The sequence below is a fragment of the Struthio camelus genome, chromosome 5 (assembly GCF_040807025.1).
Source record: "Struthio camelus isolate bStrCam1 chromosome 5, bStrCam1.hap1, whole genome shotgun sequence".
Lineage (NCBI taxonomy): Eukaryota > Metazoa > Chordata > Aves > Struthioniformes > Struthionidae > Struthio > Struthio camelus.
In genome coordinates this window covers 72,937,215-72,961,863 of record NC_090946.1, presented here as the reverse complement: position 1 = coordinate 72,961,863, position 24,649 = coordinate 72,937,215, and the positions used below count along the sequence as shown (strand labels likewise).

The window sequence follows — 24,649 nt, the reverse complement described above, 5'->3', positions numbered from 1 at the left end:
TCTCATACTTCCTGCGTCACAAAAGCTGTTACTTTCCGTCAAGTGTCTGCCTACCAGAAAACAGATATGAAACAGCAATTTTAGTTAGAGCTGACTTTCAAAACATGTCATAATTTATTCAGAGCAAGAAAAGCTTCTTACCCTGTGCTCTTGCAGGCTGTTGAATTGAGAATACAATGATTTGGTCTCTTTCTCAGGAAGGATAGTAGCGTCAGGTTCTTGCAGAGGGTAGGTAGAAAGGGTCCTGCCTGTTTAAAATTCCTGTTCATATCCACACTCCAGTACGAACCATGGTCACATCAGAGACTGCAATTAGATAACAACAAAACAGATTGTGCTCCCATTAGCTGTTACTGGTGCAAGCCCACTACTGCTTTTTAAGGAAGAAAATTTCAAATTAGTAAAATGTCCTATCGATCTCTATAGTTTCATCCACATGCTTTCACAAGGCCTTCCTCTAGTAATAAGAGCTCCACTGCCTTCAATGGGACCTCCTCAGTACTTCAGAAAAAATTATCAGATCACTTTCCTGAGGGCAGCAGCATATGCATGTAGTAGCTGAACTTAATTTTCCAAACTTCTGCATTTAGCAACCTTTTCAAAAGGTTAAAGTCTTTGACACAAAACCTGGAGTCTTCTTCCCTTTGGCTAAGTACATTCAGACACTGCAGGTCACTAGCTACACTCTGCACTTCGTGTACCCTCTCAAGTGATCTTCTAGGCAGTGACCATCCACAGACCTCAGCAGAAGAAATGTAAAACAGGCCTAAAATACCTCCTCAGCAATCACAGCTGGCTGGCAGAATGGAAAAATAAGTTAATGCTTGTCCCATTCCTGATACACTGTATATGAGGCAACACAGTAGGTAAAGTGTCCTAAACTGCCTTGAACCACATCTGTGCTGACCTAGTGAGTCACCCCTGCCTGGCCATTATGGTTAGCATCTCATTTAAGACCAACACTGAGCTTACTATCGCTTACAGATAGACAAACCACAATAGAGCATCATGACTAAGTCCAAGCCTATCCCAGTACTTATCGCTTCCAAGTGAGGAAATTTGGCTTTGGCTCTGAACATCTCCCTGTGATAACATCTTTGATGCCAAGGCACCTTATTCCCCCACAGTAGTGGTAGCAAAGTGCTACCCTGGTTACATAATAGAAAGGAAGTAGTAGAGAGGGTGTATAAAATACCAATGACGTTACTTGTGCTAAAGCTTCTTTTGGGAGTTAAGAAACATCTGAAATGCACGCTATAAACCTTATGCTACTCTCTTTGTAAAAGAGGAATATATAGCATGCCCAGGGTGGCTTGGCTGCCACGGAAAGAAGGGGAAAACAGCTGTAACAAACTTTCATAATGACAGATGAAGTCAAGATGAACATCTATGCTTAAAAGCAATTTGGAGGACATTGCTTTATTTACCTAGTAAAGGAAACAAAATAGGTGGACTAGATCTTGATAGTGATCAGCACTATACATGCAAACACTCTGCTAAATATTAACTAAGTGAAATAAAATGAATTAGAATTTGTCATGTGCTTCCTACTTTGTGTAATGCCAGATTTTTGTAAGTTAACTTTCATCAACTTAGTCTTCCACTTTCCCTTGGTTATTTTCCACTAAACGCTTATCAAACAAGGAGCATTATTTCATTACTCAACAGTATAGTTTCCTCCCTTTTTACGGTGCCATTACAAGAACAATAGAAAGAAGTTTGTGGCTTTTAAGAAAGAGGTATGGCCCCATTGGCCTTTGCTAGAGCTTGCGCCTTTGGCAGATGAAATAGTTCCCTAATAGAGCAGGCAAATGATAATCAAGATAAAGACTTAAGTATACAAATAACTTTCTCCATATATATTAGGCTGAAGTCAAGGGTAACTTCACTCAAGGGTTAATAAACTGCCCAAGATTGGGGCCTATGTGAAACGTCAGGGTTTATCTAAAGCTATAAGGAAGACTTGTTCCAGCTTTCAACACCAGCAAATAAAAGATCTTATTTTAACAAGTTCACAAAGCAAAGCAGTTCTGTTGTTACCACAGTTTTCTGCCTAAATGTGTATCTGTGTGTGTGCGCGCATGTAATAAAATGAATCGTTTAGTCCACATCAGCTTTCCGCAGGAACGTGACAATATTCAGTTGTAAAAATATCAGGTGAATTCCTACCTGAGGCAAGTTTAGCAGAACTCAGATTTGCTAGTTTTACAGGGACAGGATGAGCATCCCTTTCTCAGAAGCTCATTTTTATCCTGTAAATAATTACACATTTGATTCAACATGTTTGAGGAGGTCCAGGAAATGTCAGACTGGGAGCTCCAGGATGCAGAGTGTTTCCTAATAGCCAGAGTAGGTAGGAGATTCAGCTCCTTCTTCCCTATTAGCCTCACGCACTTGTGCGCCTTCTCTGTGCCTCAGTTTACCTATCAATAACATTCGTCTAATGGTCACTTGCTTCATAAGTTTTGGTGTTGCTTAACTGATGTTTGTAAAGCGTATTTAAGTACTAGGCACCTTGCACCATAAACATAAGCTCTAATAGTTTCCCTTCACGGCAGAACACTCAGCCTTGGAACGGTTGGGTATGTTAGCATGCCAGGTAAACATAAGGCAAAAAAGTCTAACTGAAAGTTCCTTCTCAGACTAAATGCCTCAGTTCCGACTTACAATTTACACTAGGAAAATTAACATCCACTCCAGGCTAAGCTGCATTTTGAACTAACATAGCTTTTTCCACTTTGATGAGAGCAGACAACTCTAGTAGGAAACACGCACATCGGCACTTTTTCTTCTCCCTTTAGCACAGTACAAGCTTTGAAGTAGCAACAAATGAGAACAGGTGTATTTTGTAAACAATTTTTACATCAACTTTCAAGCGCAGACTACCATGTAAAATGATTAAAAGACTCATCGTCTTCCTCTCTGCAAAAGCTAACATAAATAAACAATTATTCCTTTTTTGCAAAGAAATTAGGTTGATCCATTAAGTCTACTGCAAAAAAACTTGAATTAGTCTGATTAGTCTCAGCTACTTAAATTCAGAAACAGATGCCTCACTTTGCAAGCCTGGTGATTAAAGGCTGCATTCACCAAAAAAAAATTGGATTACACACACTTAAGACAATACCTAGCATTTTCCAGCCCTCCCCCCACAGCAGATGGCCTCTACAATTAGCGACTTCAAAAAATTCTGACTAGAACTCCTCCAAAGCTAAGACATGGCTGGTCTCACTTCAAGAGACAAAGGTATGTATGAGCCAAGACAATTTTAAATGTTCTCCTCACGTTAGGACCTGTCACACAGGTCAAGAAAGCCATTCAATTCATTTACATAGGAGTGCAAGTCAAAATACAGGGCTCACATGTTCCCAGAAGAGTCACCCATATGGCCACTAGCAGCACAGAAGAGGCAAAAGACTAATATAGCATGCCAGACAGCAAATAAAACCCACATCTCACCCTCGCAGGGCTCTAGCCAGCAAGTGAGAAAGCAGGGACTCAGAGGCACAAAATGGCTCATTATCTACCCCAGAAGGCACAGCACTGCCATGCGGCTCTTTATCAAGTCCTTAACAGGTGTAAAATTAGCACTCCTTATTAAGGACAATGGAGTTACATCCATTGCCAGCAGCTGAAGAATTGTGCTAGAATTGTTTTCACCTCTGGTTAATTCACTGCCATTCAATAACGGGCATGAAGCCCGTAAATTAGCAAAGTGCTTGCTGAAACATCCTGGTAAGTTAAGCCAGCGTGTAAGGACCTTTTCCAAACGCAGGCACCACAATCCAGATCATGTTTTCCTGAAGGCCAGTGTAAGTTTAGACAAACTAAATTCACTTGAGTGTATTTTCTCTAGATCTGCACTGATGTAATCTGTTAACCAGGATCTGGAGCTATAAAAAATCCTCATAACCAAATTCTGCAGCAGAGTTATTTTCAGCTTTTCTAGCCCTACTGAACGTAGATCTATCAGCTGCACCAGTATTCTCTCTTCTCAGTTACTTTCAGTTCATTCCCAGAAGCAGGAGTTATTTACTGAGAGAAGCAAATCCCTATCAGATGTATCTCATTACAGAAGAGGACCTCAGGTTTAGGGCTAGAAGTCCCTGAAACACTCTCAGGGGTGTGCAGCCTCATTACATATTTTTCTCTTTTAATAATATGCTGAGCTTTACAAGCAAATTGTTTAGATTCATACTGCACATAGGAACTTCGCTAACTGCTGAACCACTGTTACTCAACAGCACGGCACCTCTCACCACTCTCCCCCTTATCCCTAGCAACTTGGAGAGCGTTGGCCAACATCAAACAAATCTGACAAAGGTCAGAAATCTCAGTGATAATTACATTCCCACGGGGTTTCATGAAAACTGACAGTGAGACAGAGGAGGAATGTAACTCCTCCACCAAGCAAAGCACAGGCACGAGTCGGGCACAGCTTAGTCCGTTCGGTGGTGTTGGACAGCCAGCCAGCACCTGAATACCTCTGCACTAGCCACAGCCCATGTTGTCTCTCATCTGCTAAGGCTGTCATAGGGAAGGTGTCAGGAGCTTGGGTTTAGTAGGAGGGGACGGAGGGAAGGTGTTCATAAATCGGTAAGAAACCATGCTTCTTTGTTTCGCTGCCAAATACCATGCACAGCCTGAAGCCCAAACCATGGGACAGAGCTCTCTTTCATTAATATCGTCTACTACTGCTGTGTGTGGGAATGGTACTGGTCTAACTAAGAATAGTAAACTCAGAGATGGTTAATAGCCACAGGTACTCTTCTCTTATAGTTGTTCTGCAATCTTCCCGTCATTGTTTTATAATGCAGTCAGAACATGTCTGAAACACCCCATATAAAAAGCAAACTGCTACTGCGTCTCTGTTCAAAGGCCTCTGAACAAGTTCAAGTTTGGACAAAATTTTAAAAAAGTTTGTTAAGTGAGGAAAAGCGTACTGCTGTCCTTGGTTCATGGCAAATCTTAGAAAAGGCAAAAATCAACATAAAGCAAATAAAAAGAGCAATTTGTCTTTACACAGAGCAAATCCCCAGCTCTTGTCGGATTGCTAGGTGCGGTGAGTCGCCAGCACACTGCCAAGGCTGTCTCATGCTGGCTACAGTACTGATCCGGGTCCTTCCACGCGGCCACCGCTCCTTTCTCTGCTAGTGCAGAAAAGCCGCACTCAACGACTACAGGTTTTTAACTTTTCCAAATGCGCTGTGAAGTCTGTTATTTCTTCATGGGTCTCACCTCCCTCTGAGCAATGGGAGTGATTGCAACCTGATACATATTAATGCTAATGAAACACTCGTTTTGACATTAAGTGGTTTAACACTTAAGGTGCAAGTACAGCAACGTCAGTGCAATAAGGACAAAACCTGGAAAGGTTCCTGGAAAGGGCCCTGCCACACTGGCACTGAAGTCAGTGACGGCGCTAAAACTAGGCCTGGGACTTTCCAAAGACTGGGACCCAGCAGAAGAACTTGAATCATAGTCTAGTTACCACAGATGCTTCTGTCAACCCGTGAAGCTACCCAGTCATGCACTGTCCCTCTCCACAGCATTCAAGCATACACTCCAGAAATAAAAAGCAGCAACGTATCCCTTAGATGGGTATGTGCCAGTGCGCGGCGGGCTGGCAGGACACGTCAGTAACGCACTCTAATACAACGATAGCACAACAAAGTCCAGGCTGATGCAACACATTTGTAAATACAAAGCCACGCTGCCTTTGTTAAAGCATTGCCACATTTTAAACTTATATACAAATAACAAAACTACTGTCCGCACAGCCCATTGCTGTGGGAGATTACAGATAAATCATGCCTTGTGGCGTATCAGGAGCTCTGTGCAAATAGCAACACAGTGGAAGCCACTTGAAATACATGCAACAGCTTGTATGGGTCCTGGAGAGGCTGGGAGCAGCCCTACATGATCTCATTTACCAACAGCTGGAAAATTATTAACTACCTGCTGCATATATACAAGGGGCAGAGAGAGGTTTTTGCAGTCCGTGACACTGGATACAAATTTTCCTAAGGGAGAGAAAGGAAAGCAGGATGTTAGCGTTTCCAAACGTTCCCAGTTAGTTTGCAATATGGTGCTGTCAGCCCGCTTATGCTCATTTTCAGCTGGATTATTAACACTGCTAACGGGGACGGGCCTTGGTGGGCAGGGACTGCGCTGCCTCATTCCAGCGCACAGGGAGGAAGGCTGGTGTGGCACAGCCTGGAACATACGAAGATGAAGTCCCTGGCCATATTCCCAACAGATACAGACTTATCTATTATATTAAGTAATCTTATGGCATCAGAGACTCAAATGTCACATCCATAATATGTGCGCTAGAGGTAGGGAGTAAAATTTTATGCAACTCTCCAACTTGCATTTAGAATTTATACATCTGAAAAGGGATCTTCAGTCTTTATGGTAAACCAGTCAGTGTGTTGTCAATACATCTGGAAATCCTTCCCAACACAGTTAATCCAAATAGCTTCCACTAGTTTCTGATTTTAAAGGAAAAGGAAAAAGGTGTCATGAAAGTTTAATTTTACGATGCTGTTTCAGAACTTGGTTTGTGTTCAATCAGCTTGCTATCAAGGACAACCCCATGAAGTAGCTTTATCACACAGACTGGAGAAGAAAAATTTTTCCAAAGTCCTCAGACTTCTGAAGAGAGGTCCAGGACACCCCAGGAATATAGCTGTGCTTAGTTTGATGCTCCACTGCACTGCATTTCTTTTTTTTTTTTTTTTTTTTGGCGAAGAGTGGCTTGATAAAGCAATTTAATAAGCTCTGAACATGTAAACCAAGAACAGTAGTAGGTTGCTGCATTAAACACTCTTCATTCAGCAGGCTACTGGATATTTTCCAGAGAAATCCCATGCCAGTAGTAGCTGTCTTGCTGGAGCTCTTTGGAGAATACGTGGTATATATGCATTATTTTGGTAGTTGCTTAAAAGTATCTTTAAAAAAATCCTAACAGTTTAAGCGTCAATCTTTTTAATTTGCATTTAGTAATCATTATAGCTTAATGTCTACACACAACAGTGTAATGAGAGTACGGCACAAAACTCTGAGCAGTTCTCAAATGCAGTTCAAACACAAGCATAGCTCAGTGGACTTCAAGCAGAAGAAATTCCGACCTGTAATGCCTGAAGATCACTGGTAAATGTGTCTACTGCGCCTATCAGCACTGCTGGTCCGATCCTAAACATAACTTCACTGGCCCCATCACAGCCGAGTGTTTAAGTCCTAGAGAACTCCATTCCCAGTTTTTCCATCTGCAAGATTGCTTTCCTTTACCATCCAACTCTTGCCTTCTTATATTGTATGCTTTCCTGGCAGAGGCTAGCTCATACTTAAAATTTGCACAGCACCTAATGGTGAAGTGCATTTACAGCAGTATTGGAATACTCGCAATGAATAGCTGGAAGAAAAGGGGACAACACTTTAGATATCAAAAAGCAAATCAGAGACCAAGAGAGACAGCCAACAAAGGCACAGCAAGAAGAACAGAAGATGCCCAAAAGCAAACTAAGAATTGGGAAAAGGAGAAAACAGGGAAACTCTGAATTTGCAAAAGCATTTTATAAAATTGCTGCATCAAAGCTACACATAGGATTTGCAAAAGATTCAGCTGGGAGGAGGTTGAGCAGTGATGTGACCCAGGATAGAAACAGTGTTGGGAGGGCAGCATATGGCTGCCTTAGGTCCTTGCCACCCCTTTATATCTGCCCAGGACATACACAGCTTTTGCGAAGAAATGCAGTCTGGGCTCTGGCACTTTCTTTCTTCATGAGTATACATTACTACATTTTTCTCCTTCTGTTTCTCTCCCAAAAAGCTGAAGGGAAAGCTTTGTTTTCTCTCATTTCCTGCCATAGAGGTAAATAACATTTCTTCACTTTGAAAACTGAGCAGTTTGAAAATGCCAACCCACTGGAGCCTGTCTGCAGCATTTCAGCTGCCGGGTCTGAAGGTTTTCTTCGGTACTCAGTAAAGGACATGGTGAGAGATGTATTTTTAAGAACTGTTACATGCACAATGTGGAGAGGAACACATTCTGTCCTTCCCCTTCATACCCTATTTAGACTAAAAAAATTGTGTTTGTACAGCACTTAGCCCCATGAGACTGATGCCTTTAGGTACAAATATAACTCATTTAAATGGTAATGTACAATGAAATGAGTGGCACCCTTCAAAACAAGAGACATTTGTAAGTATATCTGTGCCAGGTGGTGACAAATGGAGCGTCATTGTTACAGATGCAGGCAGAGCTCTAGGTGAGCCAGGATTTAAAAGTCAGTTTTTCCAGTCAAAGGCCAAACTAAAACGTCTGCTTATTTCTCCGCTGCCTGTGCCCCGGAGCATTGCAACGCGCCTAGCGGAGAACAGCACGTCAGGACACTACAGGTAGTGCCTGTACAAGGTCAGATCAATTAAAAAGTGTTTTAAATCCAGTCACATGAGCTGTGGCAAGAGCTCTGCAGACTTGGTTAGGTCCCTGACGCTCTGAAGGGCAGAATCGGAGGTGATCTGGTGCCCTCGGGTAGGAGAGGCCGGTAACACAGAGGCATGAACCTGCTCTTTCAGCTCCCTGGGATTGAAGGCTTTGCCCCTTCTGGTCACTTAATACAAAGACTGCTGTAACATCAGCCCTGCCAGAAGCTAGCTAATGATTGCTTCTTCCCGTACTGAGGTTGACAGCAAAGCTCCATTTAGGCTCAGTAAAAGACAGGCTAGTGTTTTCAAAAGTTTGGAAGAGTTGCGCTGGCCATCCCAAGGAGACCAGGCAGCACAGTGCGAGCTGCTGCGTTCCTTTGCCAGACCAGATAGGTAACTCCCGTGGAAATGTTTGCACTACATTTAAAAAAAGAAAAGAAAGAAAAAGAAAAAAGAAGCAGCAAAACCTTTGCAGAATGAAGCTGTATGGGTCCACAACAGGATCTGGGCTGTCCATTTCAAAGATAAATCAGCAGAATGAAAGCCAGCGAAGAGGGAGCTCCTTACCAGAGGGATTCAAGGAAGATCCTGATCTTTATAGCACACATCAACCTAAAAAGTACAGCAAAGTGAGTTAAGTTAGTCGATCAGTGTCATTACAATGGGGACCAGGCAGAAATGTTACCTGGAATGGCGGTTTCGTATACGAGCATCTCTTTACTGACCATCCGCCAGTGAGATGTAGCCAAGGGAATGTTGCCCATCCCACCCATCTGGGAGCTGCAGGAATATGCCCAGGAATGTCCTGTCTCAAGCTGAATACAACAGTCGGAAGCAAAGGATCTAGAAAAGACAGGGAAAACAGGCTGCTGGAGAAGCGTGCGTCATCCAGAGTCCCCATTGGGCTGCTCTGAAGGATTCCCCTCACCACCATGCTCCTGCAGCTCCTTCGGCTTGCAGGAGGAGTCCTAGGAAATGATAAGTGAAATAAGGTGCTCCTAAGTAAGCTGTTGTAAAGTTACAGTAGTGCCATATACACCCTGTCATCAGGCAGTCCCCTGCAGCTCTGATAATAAATCTCTCTGAACATCTACACTGTCAAGAGTTATGCCTCGCTATACGTATCTCACAAACCGCTTTCTCTAAGCCATATTCTGCATGAAGCCATGAGATGCTGCATATGGGAGCAGCCTGGGAGCTGATTTCTGCTTTTTAATTTGCACTTATGATATCATTGCACATCAACAGAGTTGTTCTTTCTTTTGTCTCAAATACCACTGATAAATAAAATTTTTCGAGCAGGTTCTTCATCTGGTGAGAGTCAACATAGTCCACTGAACCACTGCTAAATCAGTTTACAACAAAATCCAAGTCAGTGAGAAATAAGTCAAAACTGGAAAGTTTTGCTGGATATAAACCAGATTTACTCACTTGCTTAAGCAGGCGCTTAAGTGCTCTGGTGAGCTTGGACCCATACACACCACCATTTTTTTTATCTGTGTCCACCTCTGCCAACTTGGACATTTGATACAGAGGTCATCTTATAGCTAACATTTTTGCCCTAAACCCTGCCTAGAGCCACAACATAGAACAGCTGCTGGTGGAATTATGTTCCACACATAACTTTAAAAATAAAATGCAAGTGACTGGAAAACATGGGTTTATAACTAGAAACAAAATACACGAGCATCTTGAAATAGAAATAAATGAAACGCTTTCCACATGCAGAGAAAAGAACGAATAATCTCATATTTCTATTGCGTTCTCTGTTAGTACTGGTGTTTCGATATTGCAGTTCACGGTGTCCTAGAAATGCCTTAGCTGGAACTGGTTAGACCAGAAGCACTGCAAGGAAAAAGATTTTACAGATGCATTAAATGAGTTTTGTGTACATACCGTAAGATTGCTCTATAAGGAACCTATTTGTAACAACTGCATTTCCAATGTCCCCATAAATGTACACTGCTTAGTACATGGTTAGCAAGAACGCAGCTTGCAGGAGTGACCACTGACTCATTTGTCTGTCCAAGCAAATTCTGACGGGTGAGTTGAAATCCCAGTTCCCACGAGTAATTTTATTTATTAGCCCGGGACCGTTAGGTAAGAAAATCCAAACGTAAGCTTGGAGGCTCTCTCTAGAATCCAGGGCGCTTTTGAGGGGACTCAAACCCTGTTGCTGAGAGCTAAGCATGATGTGAGCCTGCTCAGAGGACTGGGCCCCCAAAGAGACAGAAGGTGTCCCTCAGTAAGGAGAAGGGAAAAATTTTGCAGGAAGATCTGCAGCCGAGGGAGGGAAGGAGCCCTTTTGGGCACTGGAGAAAGAAACGGAGGCCATTCTGCTGTGAATTAGCCCTGAAAAAAGGAACTCATACAGCGCTACAGTACTGGTGGGTTTCTAAGGTTTTATTTGATACTGTAACAAGTTCAAAAACATCAATTCTTCAAGTGTATGATTTAGAACTCTCTCAACACATTGAATCTCAGTGGAAAATTAGTGAAATAAAGCATCCAGCCTCACTTAGCAATTAGCACTTGTAACATTATATAATTAATTCTTTTGCAAAATAGACTTGAATCATATGCTAAGGACATATTTGTATAAATTTTAACTGGATAGAACAGCAAAAGTAAGCAAAAAAAGGAGTATTGCAGGATCTGAGAACTTCTCTTGAGATATGGAAGACAATTTACTCTCCACAACTAGAGAAAAAGAGTAGAATTTGCACAGGGAAAAGGCCGCTATTTTATCCATCAGCGCTTCACCTTATTTTGCATCCCTGGTTTGTTTGTGTCACTGAGTCAGAGGCTAAATGCATTTAATTTGTATGCTAGTGCCATGTAGACATGGAACCAAGCAGCCCTGAAATGTCTCTTTTGCTACTTTGTGGAAAACATAACCATAGTTCAAAATTAAGGAGTAAGTATTACATAGCGCAGAACTGATCAGCAAATACTATATTGCCAAGCATTTAAACAAATTGTCATGCTAATATAATTTGGGGTGGACAATTAGTGGCTTGATTTTTATTTTAGAGGCTTTTATTATTGCCAGGAGAGGACCCGACTAAGACCTTTGAGAAGAGGGTGAAGTGGCTGGAGGGAGGGGGGAAGAAAAAAAAAAAAAAGGAAACAAAAACCCTTGTGTCCATTCAAGAGGGGTTCACAGGCTAATCAGAAGAGACATGAGTCCAGCGCTGCTGGGCCTAGCAGCCAGAGCCTACCACAGGTCCTTTGCAGAACCCACCTTGCAGCAGCCCCATTAAGACGTGTACTTCTAAGGGACAGTCCCATGGCACCAGCAGCATCACCAAACTCAGCTCCCCACTGAACAAGGTAAGCCCAGCAGCCCAGCTGCAGCCCTTTCACTACACCCAGCAACTTACCATCATCTGCCAAGCGCAGAGCTCTCCTGAATGCATTTGCCTTTGGCCTGCTCTTGTTTGGAGGTTTTCCCGTTTACTAACAAATACTTGTCTCACAGCACTCTGCTGCCTTTCTTATTTTAATTGTATTTAGTTATCCAACCCTTCCTCTGGGAAAAAAGCCTCACAATGTGTTGAATCGCTGCATGGGTTTGTTTCCACCTTTGGAAGAACGGAATTATCTGTGACTTTCCACGTACATAGAAAATAAATAAAATAGGAATTCACTACTTTACATGGGCCAATCAAGCATATCAGCAGGAGGATCCTACAGAAACCCTAGACACCATATCCCCATGCATACAACCCAATGCAATGCCAATACTTGATAAACAACCTGAGGTGTGCCTTTCCAGGGGCAAACCACAGGCAGGAAGATAAGAGCAGGTATTACAGAGAGGGCGATAAGAGCAGGTATCACGTGGCTCACCTTGGCAGGATTCACTACCAGTTTTGCCAGCTGAGAGCAACACTGTTTACCTCTCCTCGCTGTGAGGAGGCACAATTAGAAGACTAGAAACAAGGATAGTTGAAAAAACAGGACTCTCCAAAACCCAAGTCCTTACGCCTGAAGTTTCTCTGCTGATCACTTAAAGGACAGAGGTGACAGGATGATACAAGGTCAGGGAGGTACCCAGATCCACTGTCTCTGGACCACAAAAACGTGCCTAGTGAGTGGCAGTCATTTTGTGTGAGTGTTACCATGGTCTCCAAGAGGAAGCACCATTTCATACAGCATGTTTTAGATAATGGGTAGCAAAACTGAATTTGGAGTTAGGGGACCTGGGTTCAGCTCAATTCCCAGTTCAGCATCATATTGCATGTGTGACCTATGCAAAATCATGAAGATATCTAAGTATCAAAATCTTGCTCTCGCTCTCCCACATCACCAGCTGCAAAACAAGGAGGAAAGCATTTCCGTCCTTACAGAACTCTTGTGAGGGTGAGTGCTTTCTTGGTGCTTGGATGCTATGCTGCTATGGCCACATAACGAGAGAGAAAGAGAAAAAAAATCAGGCTATTTGCCCAAATAGCTTGAAGATACTCAAGATTCGCCATTACAAGCACCAGCTTTACATTAAATCTGCCTGGAGTTGCAGCAGCTGGCATCACTGGGACATGAAGACTCGGCACAGCTACCTTCCAACAAGGCAGCAAATGCAACAGCATTGAAGAGAAACAAACCTGCTGGCTTGTTATGATGGACTTTCCATGGATGGTTGATTCCAATTCTTAAAAGTTTTCTTGTATTTGTAACCCCCACTTTTAATTGCTTTGTTCCATCAGGGAAAACAAGTATCTGAGCCTCAGGTCCTTTTTCTGTAAACTCTGTGAAGTGCTAAGAGAATATAAGTATTATCATTGCTATTTATTTTACCCTTTGGTGTTTTGTCTGTCTTTCCTGATTGGTTTATTATGACTAATGTCAAAACTCAGTTCGCAGTTCTCTCTCTTGGGCAAAGAGATAATATTATATGACATTTAATACTGTGTACCACAGGCCATCTTCTCTCTTCAGAGCATTAAAATCACATATGTAGCACGGAGCAATCATAACAATAGATGTATCTTTTATTCACAGATAAAAACTGAAGCAAGCTGTTATAATACATATTTGTACAAAGGATTTGAAAAAACCATAAAAAGGAAGATGATCAGAAAATATGATTCATTATGAAATGTGATCTTACATACACTATTAAACCTTTTCAAAAGTATTCGTTTGGCAACAGTTTATCAATAGTTCCACAGTTAAGTGGCCTCCTTCAAAAAAGCACAAATCTCATGCAGCATGTATAAACTTGATCCTGAGGGTTTGCCTTCCTTAGAAAAACTGTAAAAAGATATACTATTTGTCTTAAAAGTTCAAAATGCAAATGCTATATTTATAGTCAAAACTATATAAAAATATGGACCTAACTTAACATTTACAAAAACTTTTTGTTTCTTTTTTTGCTTGTTCTATGGTTTTGGTAATAAACATAATTCTCAATTCCTGCAGCCAGAGAGGAAAAAAACCAAAACAAACCACAGTGCCCTTTGTAGACTTCCTCACATTAAGTTAACAACTCCAAAAAGACCAGGTAGGTCTGTGATAAGTGAGGTTAGTAACCAAGGAAGTAGGTAAGCAGTTAATATATATCTATATATGTATATATAAAATGGAAAACAAACATTTATTTTGATCTGAAAAAGTAATAATACAAAACCTGAAGGTAAAAGAATCATCTCAAAATGCCATAATACAACTTTTCAATAGATAAATGTTCATAAAAATATCTTGAATCCTAACCAACAAAACAATTATAATACAATTTTAATTCTGCTACATAAAACAGCTTTTCTATGAAACAAGAAGGCAAGTTCAGGTATGAAAACATAATTTACTTATTGCTTTTGCTACCATGTTGTTTGTTTTTTACATATAGTCATAAATACACTATACAGTATAAAATATTTCATAGGAATACATTTTGTGGTCTGCTTAGGTTTGCTGGCTTTAATTCTAGCACCAAATACAAAAATGAAAATCAAATGAACTTTAAAGGCACTTCCATTGTGTGTGTGTGTGTTTGTTCGTTTTTTAAAGTCTTGGTTTGTACTAAATTTCTTCGCTTCCCTCTGCTAGGAGAAGTATTTGTTCCTTTTATCTTTGTACAGTTCAGGTCACATTGAGGCACCAAGCGATTTATGAACATTCCCATCCCTCGGCTGTTTCATTCTCCTACAACATTCATTGTTGCTTTTTAGTCTTCGCGTTTCCTCCTTCACTTCCTAGCTCCTTATTCTCTTTTCTTCTTCGTGTCGGACGATTCAGCTTCACTTCCTTCAGTCCCTTGAGAATCTCTCTTCAAACCTCCACTTCCCTTACTCCATCTTGCGCATCTGTTATCATTCCAATATCAAAACACGTCACTATCATGATATGCGACTTGCACAGATTAACACACTGCTCCAGTTCCTCTGTCACTTGTTCCAGTGCCTCCAGGTACTCCTGTGACTCCTTATCGAGATCAGGATCCACTTCAACTGCCAGCCAAAAAAAAAGTGTGTAAGAGAAAGAGCTCACAGGCAAACATTATTCTAATGGCAGGATTTAATTTGTGTCTCATCACGAGGGAGGAAATCATGCGGAATACAGTTTCCCTGCTGCTGAACTAAGGAGCTTTGTCACTGCGTTCAGCAGAAGCAAAACTCTACCTTGAGGCTCCAAGCAAGCACAGCACTCAGTCTGTGAACAAATCTCACGCCTTAGTTTCCCAGCTGTAACATCCATAGGAGAGTATTTTGTCCTTCTTTGGAAAGAAGGAAAATCCACTTTAGTGGATTATAAAGGTTATATAAATATTTAACATTAATAATAATCACAGTGAGTCTCTGCATTGTTTCAGCTTCCTCTTCTGGTTGTGCTTTTTGCTCATTTCTGGTGATACTCAGCACTGAAAGCAAATCCTGTATCACAGCAATGCTCATAGAGTTGCAGAGCTCAGTTCAGCCAATAATCTAAACAAGTGCTTAACTTTGCCAGTGGGACTGGTCACATGCTTTAAAATGGTCACATGCTGATAATACCACTATTTTGTAAAAACACTTACAGTCTTCTTTCCACTTATTTGGATCCATCATCAACCTGCACTTTGTCTCTTCCAATTCTTCCTTCAAAAATTCATGCTTTGCCTTTACTTCTCTGATTCGTTGCTGGCGCCTTTCTAGTATCTTCAGCTTCGTATGGAAATACATCAGACCCTTTTGAGACAGAGAAAGACAATTTTTCATGAATTTGCCTGTTATGGGCTGACCTCTGACAGTTTGACACAAATTGCTCCCAGCTCATTACTTGTAAGAGTTAGCAGGTGGGTTGTTTTGGTTGGTTGTTGGGTTTTTTTATTATTTGAAATGCACATTAATGGATTCTAATCTAGAGGAACAGCATGCCACATCACTTCAGCATTTGTTGCACTTTACGGAATCAGCAAACATCTCTAGTACATTCTGTAATTACTACTGTTTGTAGAGGATTTTTTTTTCCAGTAGCGCAAATGAGAAACACAGCCTAATAATAACGAAAGAGTTGTATACTAAGCCATAAGAATTTTTATTTTCTTAAAAGCACTCCTACCTTCTCAACATCCTGGAAAGGCTATTATGAAAGAAACAGGAAAAAGGCATCAGAAGAATATAGAATTCTTGTCTCCAAAATAGAATTAGTGGAAGTGTTTTCCAATTACAAGTAAATTAAACTCAGCGCATCGCTGATGCAATAGAATCTTGCCATTTACATAAAGAGTTAATGACCCTACAGTTGAGAAAGGCTGTAAGGTTTCATCAGCCAGCCTAAGACTATAAAGTCTTCTCATAATGTATTCATTGGTAACTTCCATTCACACCATCAGTCATGTTAAACACAATTAATTTTAGACAGTAATCATTTTAATTTTCTGTGTTAAGAGTACCCCAACATATGAATTGTAAAATTAATAATTACAGTGCTTTAATTGCAATCAATTTCCTGAACACCATTCCAGCATTCAAGCAAGGATTCTGCCTGTATACTGTAATTTGTCTACAGTTCTTGTAAAATATGTGCTGACCTCAGTTTCCTCTTGTCTGTGTCGCTGTAATCGTTCCACATCATCAATCTCATAAACTTTAATTTCAAATGGCTCTTTTAAAGTGCCTGGCAAAGGTGGTAGATCAACCCATTGGCCAGTGACGCTGGGTTTTCTTCCTAGGGAGGCAGCATCCGGCAACGGAGCAGGAATCAGTCTACGACGCTGGAGACCTGAAATACAAAAAGACAAGCGTTCCTCAGACTCAGAGAGCTAACAGAATGTAGAAGGTATTGCAGCAAATTAAAGATCTAGGTTCTCAGGATGCTTAGGAGGATATGCTTTTCTTGATCTTTTCCTTTTAGTAAAATACCCTCAGGCTGCTACTGGAGTTACTGTCTCGACGAAATATGTTCATCTTGGCTTACTGATCGAAGTAGCAGCAGATCTTGTCCCAAAGCAGAGGTCTGAGCATCAGCTCTTCATTCTCCCCTTCCAAAACTATTTTGCCTACATTATTTTCTATGCAGTGGGCAATAATGGCGTTCATTACCTTGCTATGGAAGGAGTTAGTGAATAGATTTCAAACCAATATTGATAATGGCAGAAGAACCTGAAAATCCCCTCCTCCTCCACTTCAAGGCAAGTAAGGCTATCTAGGTAAGATCCCATTGATAAGATCTCATTGTATTACCTCTTCCAGAGGACAAACAGCTCTCTCCAGGACCGCTACTAATGCTTTAAGGTGCTAAATACCAGCAGTTTTTGATTACTTTGCAAGGTTAGGATGTATTTGGTACTTTAGAAGGCAGCAACCAGCCAAGCTGCAACCTGAGTCACCTCTGACGTCCAGGCATATCACTGCCCATTTGTACCAGCACTCAAAAAGTCAGAGCATGACAAACTTCATCTGCTCCTAGGACTCAAGCTTCCTGAACCAGAGACTGACTTGCGTCCTTCAAAAATGTTGACAATTTTCCATATAACGTTTGGCACTTCAGTGTCCAAGCAATTTTTGTGGCTGCAAGTCTCTCTCTGCATTTTCTGAAAAGCTGACCTTTGCGCTATATCTGTCAAGGATAAGTATACGTACAGGGCTGGTCAGGCAATGTTATAAAGCTGTAATCCAATCCTTAGGCAAATAGGAGGGCTGAAGGGCACCAGAAACAAGCTGAAGTGTCATGTGGTAGTAGTATGTACAAGCAGCTTCCAGCTGAGAGGTGGCAGTAAATTTAGTGCCTGAAAATTTTCCTCCTCTTACGGAAGACCAACTTAGAGGAAAGGACTCTTTTTTTTTTTTCTGGTCTTGTTGCTAATAGGGAACACATCATGCAGACAAGAGAGTGCTGCTCAGAAGACGATGCTCCTGAGACAACTTCCAAGTCTGAGACCTTAAAAGGAGAGTTAAGTGCAAATAAAGGCTGTTGGGTCAGCCCTGCCATAAAATTCAAGAAGAAACAGAGAGAAAATCGCAGTACGTTCCCCTGAGAGCAACGCACTTGAAGAGTTACCTGGTTTACATGTTCTTAAGAAATAAATCCCATATTCTTAATTGCTTCTATGTTAATTTCTAAGTAACAACAATAATCACAAAGGAAACGTTTTAGAAAGGGAAAGACTTGATCCCACTTCTACCTTGACAGGTTGGAGGAATGGACAGAGAGGAAGAACAACCCCATGCACCAGTATATGCTGGGGGCCAACAAGCTGGGGATCAGCTTTACGGAGAAGGCCCTGGGGATCCTGGTGGACACCAAGTTGAACACGAGCCAGCAGCGCACCCTTGCAGCAAAGAAGGCCAACAGGATCCTGGGCTGCATCAGGCAAATCACTGCCAGCAGGTCAACAGAGGCAATCCTTCCCCTCTACTCTGCACTGGTGAGACCGCATCTGCAGTACCGCGTCCAGTTCTAGGCTCCCCAGTACAAGGAAGACATGGACCTGCTACAGCGAGTCCACTGAAGGGCCACAAAGATGATTAAGGAATTGGAGCATCTCTCATATGAGGAGAGGCTGAGGGAAACTGAGACTGTTCAGCCTGGAGAAGAGAAGGCTCAGGGGGATCTAATCAACATGTACAAGTATCTGATGAGAGGGTTCAAAGAAGCTTGGAGCCCAACTCTTCTCAGCAGAGCCCAGTGACAGGACAAGAAACAACAGGCACAAACTGAAATACAGGAAATTCCACTTCAACATAAGACACCGCTTCACTGTGAGGGTGGTTGAACACTAGAACAGGTTGCCCAGAGAGGTTGTGAAGCCTCCATAATTGGAGATACTCAAAACCCAAATGCACACAGTCCTGGGCAACCTGCTCTAGCTGACCCTGCCTGAGCAGGTGAGTTGGAGCAGATGATCTCCAGAGGTCCCTTCAAACCCCAACTACTCTGTGACTTTGTGATACAACCCAAAGGAGATCTAAAACTTAGTCTCTCTGGACCATGAAAAGTGAATCTATGCAGCGTGAGCTTTCACCTGTTCAACATTGCCATGACCCCAATTTATTTAGCCTGAGTCACAGACATAGTCCTGCCTGGTGAAATCACCACTGTAACTCCGATCCTGTAACCTGCAGGACTCCTCTGAACAGGATAGAGATGCAGTCAAACATACATACCAAGCAAACTAACTTCATATCATTCCATTAGGCCAACTAGGGTCAATGTCATTTCCTTAAGGTGAACATGAAGTTTAAAGAAAAAGGGGAAAAGGTTTCCACTGAGATCTCTGGGAGTAGGGAGAGTTCCAACACATTTTCGCAATTTAAGCTACTCCAAGAATATGCCCAACACTTTACAATGATGCCATCATTTTAGGCCAATGATGGATCTACACAAAACCCTTCTTGTAAGAAATATTTAATGAAGCTCCCAGGAAATCTCATTTCATGTATAAAATACATGGGCGTGTCAAAGTTTAAAGCATGGAAAAAAGTAATAGATAATTTACTGATACAGAGCAATTTCAATTGAAAAGAGAAATAGTTTGTCATTTTTAAAGACATCATAAGCATTTCCTGGGGCAAAAACAAATACAAATCCATCAGTGGGTAATACCTTCTCAATAACAGCTGTTAATATTGATTTGTAGGAAAGGTTTAAGAGGTCGACATGCTACAGAAAGAAAACTGCAGCAAATGTTGCACTAAGTCTCCAAACTGATTCATCACCTGCTGAAGCAACTGAGTTGCTTTGACCAGAAAGCACCATGAAAAGTGTATCAGTTTCACCTGTTTCATTCTACCGTCAGAACTGAGCATCATGTGTGTCTACAGGGATCGTAATAACTACCCACTTCCAACCAAAGGGTCAGATTCAGCCACACTCCTGGTATTAGTTCATACTACATTTCCAGTAGTCAGTGCGCTGAATCACACTACTGGTCAGCAGCCTATCTCAGATTCTTTATGATACTACTGCACTTCCAAGCTGGACCAGTAAAAATGACTCTGTAACACCAGTCATACAAGCCTGATGCTGAAGCTGGCTACAGTCAGCAGCACTTACATGAGCACCACTTGTGAAAGCAACATAGAAGGCCTCAGAGATCTGCAAAAGGGGACTCGGCTTTTGCATGACCACCTTTGCATGGCGCAATTGGACGTATCTGCCTCAGCACAGTGCAGGAGTGGGAGACACCTCTTTTAAGTGATTGCCCCAAAAAGTTTTCTACTGCTTACAGAATCTGCATGTCCACTTTAAAATTTCTTTATAAAACCACTATTACAATACAATAATTTTCTAATTAGCTGGTAGTGTTAACCTAAGATTTGCCACATCCTGTACATGCACCGTTCCTCCTCTGCCTTACCTCCTCTTCCTCCTAAAGCCTTACCTTTGGGTAAGCTAATGCAAATTCAGCTATTGATTCACAAACCCTCTCCTCTTCTGCAGGCCTGTTCCCCCTTTTTCACACTAAAGTTCCAGACCATCTCACTGAAATTCCCTCATAAATGTCTAGCCAACCGCAGAGCTCTTCTCCTTACCACCATTCTCCCTACTTTTTACCCACGCTACAGAAATACATTCATTCCTCCATCACAAAAACTCATCAAGGTCCAGCCAGCACTCTCACTGCTCCCCCTCATCTGAAAAAAAAAAAAAAAAAATCCTTTTCTGATCATGCTGCATGACACTGAGAACAGAGACGGCTGACGTGCTGCGATTACTGCCGATCTCACCAAGGAATATCCTCTCACCCATCCCCTGGGCTCCCCCATCTGCCTGCAGCCATCTGCTCTCTCCTCCCTTACAGGGAGATGGAAAGTGCCTTGGGGCACGCTGTGCTTTTCCTGCCCTCTGAGACGGAGCACCTGGGTCACACCTGCAGCTGTGAGGCGGCTTTGAAGTAAAACAAATGACAAGTAGCTGCTGTACTCATGTATGCGTGCACCACAAATGCATGCAGCTCTGCACAGAGTCCTCCTCCAAACCAAACCTTGCTCTCACTTGCAGGAGGCACCATGAAAACTCAGCATCCCCAGGGATGCAGCACCGCAGCGTTTCGAGCGCCTGGGAGTTCAAGCCCCGCGTCCTGTTTGTTCCTTACCTGTTGACCTCTTCTTGGGGGACTTCAGGCTCCTCATGCGGCCCGGCGACGACATGCCGCTTTCACTCATGGAGTCGTGCGCCGAGGAGGCGCTGCCTGTCGCTTCGCTGTCCCGAATCATGCTTTCATAGCCACTGCTGCCCCCGCTGTGGTAAAAAAGAGCTGTCCTTCCCATGGCCGGTGGCAGTTCCCCGCTTAAAACACTGCTGTTGTCACTGCCGTGCCCGCTGCTGTACCGCTGAGGCCTCCGGGGTGCCGTTATCTTGCTGTAAGGAGATGGCAGCACCGGGATTTGTGACTTCTCATCGCTGAGGTTAATGCCGCTGTCGTTGCCGCTGTCGGAGTCCGTGGAGCCTCGGAAATGCCCCATCTTGGCTGAGCCGCCCGACACCAGCTCATTCACGCGGCTGTTGGCCGCCCTCATGGCCTGCTTGGTCCCCATGATGGTTCCTCTGCCGGGTTTGCTGCTGACCACCTGCACAGAGCGGGGGGCCGCCTTCCCGTTCGGGGCAGCGCTAGAGCTCTTCCCAATGGGCTGTGTCAGGGACTTGACAGAGGAACTGAGAGACTTTGAGCCATTGGTCGAGAGGCTCCGGTTTTTATTTCCATTTGCTTGGATCTTCTGGTTAGTTGTGCTTTTTGCCTGGCTGTTTTTACAGGGCACAGGGGCAGTGAAGGACTGTGGTAAAGTCACACTAGAAGCAACAGGAGGGACCCCCAGCCTGGGGACGGAGCGCCCTGCCCTGCTGTTATTAGCACTCACGTTTTCCCTCGCCATGCTTGCTTTGGATCCTACTGATGTCAGACTGTCGCACCTTTCAAGGGACATGTGACTCCCATAACGGTGGACAGTTTCGCTCTTTGACGCCTTCGTCTTTAAACTTGACGTCATCTTAGGCAAAGAGTGGTCGCCCTTCAGGTTCATTCTACTGCTGGCACTCTCACTAACGCAGGACCCGGCTTTGGACCGCAAATCTGCTTCTTCTTCAGCCTTTGGCGTGGCAGCTCTGGCAAAGTCCAGGCCAGCAGCTTTTCCTCCACCACTACCCAGAGCAACGGGTTTCTGTTCCAGGCTCGATTTGCGTACGGGAGGTGTTGGAGGTGTTGGCCCTCCTGGCCTAGGTAACATGCTTGATTTCTGGGGCGCGCTTTTCTTTCCCAGTGACGACTTCAAGCTGCCAGCAGCCAAGGCAGCGTCCAAATTCCCTCTAGTCACAGCCTCCGACGAAGTACTGTTAGTGTGTGATACCGGCATCACACCCAGTGTGGTGGCTCCTCTCTTCAGTTGTGGCATCTTCATCACGGGTTCTGACTTCTTTGCAGCTCCGTTGGAAGATTTGCAGGCCATTTCACAACCATCTACAACTCTCTGAGAACAGGCAAGCATAGTCTGCGACTTCGTTGGCCTGGATGCTGTACTGAAATACTGGGCAGCTCTTCCTGGCTGCCTGTCAGTACCAAACGTGTGAGATTTTGGAGACAGCACTGAGTCTGCAGGGTTTGTTTCCAATTGATTCTCCGTGCGCAAGAGCCAGGGATCTTCAAATACACAATGTGGACTCTGCAGCCCCTTATAGCTGAGGACAGTATTATTGTGGATTGTGGACGAGGTAGTTTTTGTTTTCCTAGGAAGACTTGAGTGTATGGTTTCTGTCACAGGTGTATCTCGAGAATTAATAGATTTTATTTTTATGGGCTGATCAGTGACACAAAAAGCACTTTTTATCTGAGATGCTTTGGTAGTTTCAGAGGTTTGGGGGCTTTTGCTGATGCCTGAGGACAGCTTGCTGGAACTCATGCTCTCACTCTCCAGCTCAGAGAAGCAAAACCCACTGTCATTCAGAGCACTTTTCAGGGGTATGGGTACATTAGGCGAATCCAGGTTGAAGGGTTCCTCAGACTTATTACAGCTGTAGGATGACTGTGCAACAAAACTGTCGCTAGACTGTGCTCCATCACTTTCAATTGTACAGATGCTGACTTCGCTAAGCCATGAACTGATGGAAGAACGTCTGCTGCTGGTAAAGGGGTCCTTAGCAAAGGGCACAACGATATCAATATTTACACCAGTAGAACTTTCCTGTGAGGTATAAGCATCAAACTCATCATTTATGCTGCTGATAATACTAACCGGCCTGGAACCTGATGCGAGGGCCTGAAGGGAGCAGTCACTGTTAAAGCTAATGATACTGGAAGGTCTTCCATTATCCAAAATCCCACTAATGGATAGTTCTTCCACCACCGTGAAAACAAGCTCATCCTCTCCATTCAGCTCAACAGGCTGCTGCAAAGTCACCGTGGTAGTTAATATGTCCCGATCAAAGCATTTACCTCTGAATGCTGACCGGAAGCTGTGTACCTCTATAGCACCCGACTGATTCTGGGTGTTGCTACCAACGAGAAATGTACTTCCTACGGGGCTTTGCTCAGGTTTGTTAGCCATCTGCTTGCTCATTCCCACAGGAGGAGTCCGAACAGCATTGCTACTGTCCAGCTCCGAACTTTCAGCCTTGGAGCTCAGCACTTGTTCTTTCTGCTGCGGAGGTGGGGGTGCTGGGCTTGGCAAGGGTCTCTTCACATATAAGGACTTTTCTTTAATGACAGGTTCAGGAACTGTGGCTTTATTCTGCTCCTGATTCCTTGAAGGGCTACACTTTGAGGACCTCAGGGAATCTGTGATTGTCTCTCTCTCTTTTTCTCCCTCCAGTACTGAGTCCATTATTTTCCCATCGGCTTTGCTCTGCTGCTTGGAAGGCTCCGTTTTGAAGTGAGGTGTGCTCTTTTCATGACAATTGCCACCCCTCGGCGTAACAGCTTGGAAATGAAGATTATATCCTTTTTTTGGAGATACAGTTTCCGGTGGAATTGGTTTCTTAAATCCTCCAGAAGGAGAAGATATCTTCTCCTTTACCAGTTTAGACTGTGCATTTTCTGTACCTCCAGAGACTGGACTGCAATTGGATGCAAGAGAGATTTCTCCACAAGCAAACTTAATGGGTTCCTCACTTCCGTCAATGCACTCTAACCTTTCTTGCAATTCAGCAAAAGTGTTGCATTTAAAATGATCCTTGTCAGAACTTCTACCAACAGCAGAATTGTCTTTACTTCTCTTCTTGTTTAGGGATGGGATTATGGGAACAAACTCTGGAGGACCTTCATTATCTGTCAATTCCCTGTCAGACAAAGCTGCACCATTGGGACCAACATAAATGACAGTATCACAAGACTGTTCACTGCTGGAGGAATAATCAGGATCACTAGATATGCTCAAGACAGGAAGGTCAGGGTCAAGGGCAACAGTTCGTGGGTGGAAAGGTCGCAAATGGGGCGGCCTTCGGACATGTCCTTCTTCACATGAACTCTCTCCTCCAGATGAGCTGGATGCATACTGCAAATGATCAGTAAGGAAAAAGTTATCAATATTAATTGACGTATATGTATATAATTATACGGATGTGCATATAATTGATAAAAAGGTAATATACTGTGCTTTGTGTGCACTATCATAACCACATCTAGTGGAAAAATGTTACAGGGTGAATTAAAACAACAAAGAAATACTACGTGTATTTTACTAAATCAGGAGTAATATAACAATCACACCTTTTCAGACAATTTTCATTGAATATTCTGCGTTGTCTTTCTCTTCATCAGTTTTCTGTTCCTTTCTTACAGGATTTTAATTAACACAAATTG

The 24,649-nt window shown here is 43.0% G+C and overlaps 1 protein-coding gene across 1 annotated transcript in view; it reads right to left on the bottom strand.

The window, feature by feature from the left end:
• Positions 1-13,394: 13,394 nt before the first annotated feature.
• KIF26A (kinesin family member 26A) overlaps positions 13,395-24,649 on the bottom strand; it is a 103,678-nt gene continuing 92,423 nt past the window's right edge. Inside the window, exons 12-15 of the mRNA XM_068947646.1 lie at positions 20,954-24,341; positions 16,448-16,638; positions 15,452-15,602; positions 13,395-14,885 (exon numbers count right to left, since the gene is read on the bottom strand). Coding sequence (XP_068803747.1) covers positions 14,707-14,885; positions 15,452-15,602; positions 16,448-16,638; positions 20,954-24,341 — 3,909 coding nt within the window. The 3' untranslated portion in view covers positions 13,395-14,706. The remainder of the gene's footprint in view (positions 14,886-15,451; positions 15,603-16,447; positions 16,639-20,953; positions 24,342-24,649) is intronic.